The 7,312-nt window shown below is 38.9% G+C and overlaps 1 protein-coding gene across 1 annotated transcript in view; it reads right to left on the bottom strand.

The window, feature by feature from the left end:
- Nucleotides 1–6,783, bottom strand: part of LOC307041410 (aminopeptidase N-like) — a 42,612-nt gene extending 35,829 nt beyond the window's left edge. Inside the window, exons 1-4 of the mRNA XM_079684803.1 lie at nt 6,433–6,783; nt 4,637–4,928; nt 4,193–4,335; nt 1,872–2,008 (exon numbers count right to left, since the gene is read on the bottom strand). Coding sequence (XP_079540929.1) covers nt 1,872–2,008; nt 4,193–4,335; nt 4,637–4,928; nt 6,433–6,733 — 873 coding nt within the window. The 5' untranslated portion in view covers nt 6,734–6,783. The remainder of the gene's footprint in view (nt 1–1,871; nt 2,009–4,192; nt 4,336–4,636; nt 4,929–6,432) is intronic.
- Between the last annotated feature and the right edge of the window lie 529 nt (nt 6,784–7,312).

Genomic DNA, 7,312 nt, shown 5'->3' with positions numbered 1-7,312 from the left:
CAACGCCGAGGCCGTGGCCTCTCTGCTCGGCCTGAAGTCAGCCCGCCACACCAGAACCATCCTGAACGAGTGGATTCAAAGGCTATCTGATGATGAGATGGAGATGGTGCGGGAGTATTCCAACAGGAAGGAAACCCCTGACGAAGGGGACCCTTTTCCAGACATTGGGTTTTTAGCACACCAGGATGGACGAGAACCCAGGACTCATGCAGACTTCCAAATGCAAAATGGGAAAGGTTTTTATAGACTCTGCACTCTGGCCCTGAACAAACAGAAACTAAGCGAGAGGAGAGACACGGTGTGGAAACAGAGGCTTAACGTCCCGGGGGGCTGTGAACCAGTATGGAGGCTCTTCTACAGACCTCCACTGAACAAGCGGTTAGGGGACCTGCAGTGGAGGATCCTCCACGGGGCCCTGGGCGTTAACGCCTTTGTGTCAAAAATAAACCCCACCGTGTCCTCCGAGTGTCCGTTCTGCAGCGACAGAGACAATCACACATTCCTACCTGTACTGTCACAGACTGAAGCCTCTTTTTAATGTTTTAAAAACTGTGTTTTTAGACTGTGGGGAGGTTTTTACAGAGACTGCTTTTATTTTTGGTGCTGGTTACAAGAAACAGAATGCAGGGAAGTGGGAACTGTTGAATTTTATTGTGGGGCAGGCAAACATATCGATATACAAAAGCAGGAAAAACTAAATAAACAGTAAAGCCGGTCAGCAACTCACTAACATGTTTTTATCTTTGGTAAAGGCACGAGTGAGTGTAGATTTTAGATTTCACTGTCTGATGAGAAACATCGAAGAGTTTTTAACCCGGTGGTGTTTCACTACAGCTGTGTGCTCTGTGGGGGGGGGGGGAGCTCGCTTTTGACTCTGTGTAAGAAAAAAAATGTAATAAGTAATGTAAATAAGCAAATCATTTAATTATTTGTTGAAAATCTAAATAAAAGTGTTTTTTTTAAATAAAATACAAATCTCTGTCTATCTCTCTATATCTATCTATCATTCTATCTCTCTATCTATCTCTCTCTCCATCTATCTATATCTCTCTCTCTGTCTGTCTGTCTGTCTGTCTCTCTTTCTCTCTCTCCATCTCTCTATCTATCTCTCTCCATCTCTCTATCTATCTATCTCTCTCTCTCCATCTCTCTATCTATCTACTGTATCTATCTCTCTCCATCTCTCTATCTATCTATCTCTCTCCATCTATCTATCTATCTATCTATCTATCTCTCTCTCTCTCTGTGTCTGTCTGTCTGTCTGTCTCTCTTTCTCTCTCTCTATCTATCCCTCTATATCTATCTCTCTCTCCATCTCTCTATCTATCTATCCATCCATCCATCTATCCATCTATCTCTCTATCTATCTATCTATCTATCTATCTATCTATCTCTCTCTCTCCATCTCTCTATCTCTCTATCTATATATCTCTATCTCTCTATCTATCTATCTCTCTCTCTCCATCTCTCTCTCTATCTATGTACAGTATGTGTCTCCCTCCAAACTGATTTTCTTTAACTGTTGCCTACAAAGCAATGCTAGCTTGAGAAAGGACAGCTTATTTTAGTAAAAATATATTATATCTTCACTTGAGAAGATAACAACGTAACACTATTTGTATTAATTATCATTTATCAATTAGCACGTGTCCTGATTGATGAAATTGGCTCCTCTACAGTACATAGGCACTAGGCACACAAGTGAACAAAGCCTTTTCATAACGTTTAAAGATTCCTATGACTTCAGTGCCCTCCACTAGTTTCATCAAAAAGAGCCTATGGTGGAGTGCACTCTTACAGCTATCATGGAGCTAGAAGCTGCAATCACAAAAGACACACAACATATTATTATTGAGTTATTATACACTTACCAGCACATCATCAATGGTGTTATTTATCTGAGCAAAGTCACTGACAATGAAGGCCAGCAGGTACGTGGACATTTTCTCAGTTGGACCGAAAGCTGTCTTCTCCACATTTTGACCCTCAATAACGACACTGCTTGTTTCTGTAAAAGATAAATAATATTGAATTGAATGTTTATTGCATTGTCTCTTAATGCTTTTGAATGATATATTTTGTGGTTATTAAATGATGTGTGTTATGTCACTTTAACACACCGTGCTGTCCACAGGGACATCCTGCACAAACACAGCATTCCTTTAAGCAAGCTACTGGGAACAGTACCCACTTACTCACCCACCTTCAGAGAACCAGATGTAAAACTAAATGGTTTCCAGCTAACAGCTGATCATGCCGCCTACACGGGCTGAGTCAAGTTGAGTAGATCCAAACCATGTGATGGAAGGAGCTTTATATCACACTAAACATTCACTTGTTCGACTATGGAGCTATATCAGGGTCATAAGTTTTGATCATTCAAAAAAAAAAAAAATTATTTGAAAGTTCAAGTTTTTATCCTGAACTTTGAAAAATACAATGATGTATTCAAAATAAAAAAAAGTATTTGAAATAATTTTTCCGGTTGAATATTATTTTGATTCAGTTCAGCAATTTTTTGGAATAATATATTTATTTTCAGATTTCACTTTTATACATATTTTGATATTTGAATCCTTATTTTTTTCAGCACAGATTTTTCGTTTTCAGATTCAAAACAATTATTTTTTCAGTTTCAAATCTTGTTTTTTCAGGTTTCACATTGCTTTTAATCCTTCATATAGTTTTTCACTTTCAGATCTTTTTGTTCGCTTTCAGATCTTTTTTTTTCGCTTTCAAACTTTTGGCCCTGATATTGCTTGGGGGGGCGGGGCTTACCAAAGAGTAGTTTGGCATCCTGAGTGACAGGCATCCCTCTGTCATGTTGCCTTCATGGATGTTAGAAAACTGAGACCAGCGTCAAAGTTCCGTTAAGCGAGCTGTTGAGCATCGTAGTTGGCAACAATCAATTACAAATAAACTGTGTTAGAATTCTATGGTTAGAATGTGAAATTACGTATCCGCAACGAGCCAGCAGGTTGTTCTGGTGGACCTGACGCCATCCCCCACTGTCTCACGGAGAGATACCACAGGTCCTTCCTTCCTGCAGCAGTCAGACTATACAACCAGCACAGACCCTAGTAGACCCCGCACAAAACAACACAGACTATAACACCTCTTGTTGATAAATACCAACGATGTGCAATATTTGCAGTATATGCAATATATATATGCCGTTAAAAACTGTGCAATATATACCTGGCTGCTAAATCCGCAGAGCTGCCACAGGGTGTGTATTATGTCAAACGTGTAACTTAAAACATATATATAATTTCTTTTTTTAATCTTTAATACTTTTTGTATGCATCCTTAAGGTAACATTAAGCTGTCTTTCGCTCTTGTCTGCTGTAACAATGTAAATGTATCCCCTTTGGGACTAATAAATGTATTCTGATTCTGATCGCAAAAACCAAGCCAATACTATGCTGCGTCCATGGAGCCACGTGGAAGTGGGGAAGGAAAACGCTTGATTGCGGATACGTGATTTCAGATTCTAGCACAGTTTATTGCTCTTATACCTTGATTGTTCTACGATGCTCAACAGCTTGCTTAACGGAATTTTGATGCTGATATCAGTTTTGTTTACCACGAATCACGGGAGTATTGTGTATAGAAAGTGTGTAGTTGTATTTCTTGCGCTACCTAACATCCATGAAGGCATCATGACAGAGGGAGGGCTGTCACTCAGGGTGACAAACTACTCTTTGGTAAGCCCCGCCCCCCGAAGCAATATCAGGGTCAAAAGTCTGAAAGCGAAAAAAAAAGATCTGAAAGTGAAAAACGATCTGAAGGCGAAAAAAAGATTGAAACCTGAAAAAAAAGATTTGAAACTGAAAAAATAATTGTTTTGAATCTGAAAACGTAAAATCTGAAACTGAAAAAAACAAGTATTAAAATATTTAAATATGTATAAGTGAAATATGAAAATAAATATTTTATTTAAAAAATTGCTGAACTGAATCAAAATAATATTCAACCCGAAGAATGATTTCAAATACTTTTTTTGTTTTGAATGCAACATTGTATTTTTCAGAGGGTAAGGATGAAAACTTGGACTTTCAAATAAATTGTATTTTTTTGAATGATCAAAACTTATGACCCTGAAATAGCTCCATATTCGACCAGCAGTGTCCTCCTCATATATTCCACTGTTTTTTTGTGAAAATCTTATTCTCAGTGAAGAGCAACTTACCTTTTTGCTCGCCATTAGACAAGGCGACTGTTTCGTTGTCGTGGATCAGCGTGATGTGGAACACAGCTTTCATAGCTGGCTCGTCAAAACAGGGGAAAGCCTTCCTGGCGTCTGTGGGCTGCATCTGAGTTGTGGCAACAACCCTGTCGACAAATTAGTAGGTTAATTATTAGCAATAGTATTAAGTTGAACCTAAAAATTTGTATTTAAACTTAATATTATTTCTTTCAACTAACCTAATACAGTATGTGAAATCTGTTGACATAATACATTTAATTAAAGTCAACGTTTCAGTTTTTTTACGTGTGTGTGTAAGGCAAACAAATGTATTGCATGAAAACTTATTTGTAACATTCAATCTTTGTCATTGCAGGCTTGTTAATGTTCCAAAACTTTAGCTAGGTATTGTCTCAAAGCACGTCATCTGACACTACATAGACGTACTTTTTCACTTGATTCTCGTAGTACTCGCTCCTGTAGAAGCCCCCCAGGTCGTCAGCCAGCTCTCCGGTAAATTTAGTGTGGAGTTGGTACATGTGGTCCTTAACCAGTTTACCATCGAGCTGAAGGACCAGGTACTGAGTCTCACTCTGGAGGAAGGAAGACTTGATGGAGGGGGCTTTGACCCCGCTGTCGACTGAGGTGAGGTTCGCTGAGTCGGTGTAGTTCAGCTTATTGGAGTGGATAATAATCAGGTCTGTGTCCTCAACGCATTTGAACTCCACTGTGGTCTCACCTGTAACAACATGAAGTAACTTAAAGGTCTCCTATTATGCCATTTTTAGGCATATATTATGGGTCTCAGATATATAAAAATATATAAAAAACATGTCTATGATGTGTTTTGCTCAAAATACCAAACAGATCATGCATTTTAGAGATCCTTCATATCCCTCTGTTTCAGCCCTGTTAGAGAACTGCAGGTTCGGGGTCCTTAGCTTGAAGACAAAAAGGAGTGGGAGCTAATGCCTGCTCAGAATTCTACGAGATACAGCTAAATGCAGCCGTGATTAAATGCCATCATGTTCCAAACCACATCAGGGATTATTTCGGAAACAGTCTGGAGCTCAAATGCTTTTTCTCTTGCGGGTTTACCACGAGGTGAGTTCTTTTTTTTATTTCCTGCTTTTGTACACATATTCTCTCCAGTACAGGTTAGCTGTGAGTGTTAGCGATGCTTGCTAATGTAAACACAGACCATATTACGTCCAAGGGCCGTGAGCGTAAAGCCAGCCCACATTTCCGATATTACTTCATATCGGACGCAAATCTGGATCAGCTTCGTTGTTCTCCCGCTTTTAGAGATTTGGGTACACAGGAAAAGAGAGAGGGTTGTATTTTCTGACACTTGGTGAGTCCCCTGACACACTGGGGACACATATTTATGTATAAAAGACATCAAAAAGTGCATTTTGCATGATAGGCCCCCTTTAAACTGCATCAGCACTTTCCAACCCAATAGCTCAAAAACGAAGGTTTTCTGACAGATTGTGGTAGTTACAAATCTGCATCCGAGCTTTAAAGCAGGGGTGTCCAAATTGCGGACAGGGGTCATACTGAGGCCTCTGGTCCATTTTTAATTGGCCCTCAGCAAATTCTAAAAGCATAGTGGAATATGGCCCACACATGAAACTCGTGCTTGTCTTATATTGTACTTCTTATATGTAAACATATATTACACAGTATAGTATGTATGTGTTAATAAGCCACATTTTTTAATAAATTCAGTTAATTAAAGTAAAAAACTCTTTCAAACAAATCTTAGTTGATGAAAAAAGCCCAATCACTTATTGACGTAACCAGCTTGAAATATACCCTTATTATAATCACTCTGAGGCTTCTTTTTTAAGGGACGAGCTGCAACACTTTTTGCGAGAAAATAAATGAAACTCTGTTAATGGAGAGCTGTGATGTAGGTTGTTTTTTTTCTTAAAGCATTTTCAATTATCAAAAATAATTAACCTACATTTGAATAATTTAGCTAACTTATAACTTAACTTATGAAGCCCAAGGATTAGAGTTTTTTTCTGTTTGTGGCCCTCAGTGAAACATTTTTGGACACCCCTACTTAAAATGATTGATTATTTAAATATGTTTTAATTTTTAATGTTCTAAAATGATCCCCCAATATAAATGTTTTTATCTTAAAGACCTTCAAGCGTAGAATTATCAAACAATTTACAGACCAAATTCTTAAATAGTAAAAGGCATTGTGTGTCATGTGCTGCAGAGAGCCTCACCAGTGAAGATGTAGAGTCCAGTGGGGTCAGGCTGCAGCCGTGGCCACAGGGTGACGTTGTACTGCTGCGGCAACAGGCTCTTGGGCAGCCGATACTTGTCCCAAGGCTCATTGGAAGGGGCATCAGTCGTGGCAGGGGGTTTAGTTGTTGTTCCTCCATCCGTTGGCAAGACCTGATTATCATTCTTTGCCTTTTCTTGTGAGTAGACAACAGACAGAGCTATGATGGTGGCCACGGCTCCTGCCCCGAGGATCATACACCCTACCCCAAGATGTTTACTTAGAAAGAAACCTTTCCCCATGTTGCGTGCCTGTGTTGGAGCCCCACAGTCAGACAGTGCATGGAGGCTGGAAGGTGAACGTCTTTATGTGGCCAAGCATCTCCCCTCCCATTTGTCCAGCAGGTGATACATTAACAGTGCCGTTGTAAATGCCGACCTCACCTGGTGAAGCGTTGGCTCCGTCAAGAGTCTTCACACTGAAAACTAACATTTTTTTACAATAATTTAACTTTTTGAACATGAAAGAAATAAAACCAAGGTTTGGAAAAGTTCATCAGAGGCAGTTCTAGTTTTCAAAAAATATTCAGTTTTGAGGAAGCTCTGCCATTGCATCCAAAAAGCACACAGATGTTCAGCGTTTACCAGACTCAGACGCTTAAAAGAAAACTGTTGCTTTTATTTAATGATGTATCAGTTATATTTATTTTACGATTAAAAAAATATCCATTAAAACATTTTTTAAAACAGTTCAGTATCCACCTTTTAAAAACCTTTTCCTAATTTAATTTAAATGCTTTTGAGGTAAATGATCATAATAATATTGTCGTTCCCTTTATTTTCCGTAATCTTCAAGTAATATATCCCGTGTTCCAGTTCGAC

The sequence above is a fragment of the Notothenia rossii genome (genome assembly GCF_949606895.1).
Source record: "Notothenia rossii genome assembly, chromosome: 5".
Classification (NCBI taxonomy): Eukaryota; Metazoa; Chordata; class Actinopteri; order Perciformes; family Nototheniidae; genus Notothenia; species Notothenia rossii.
The sequence above is the reverse complement of the archived record's forward strand: the minus strand, read 5'-3'. Positions and strand labels throughout refer to the sequence as shown.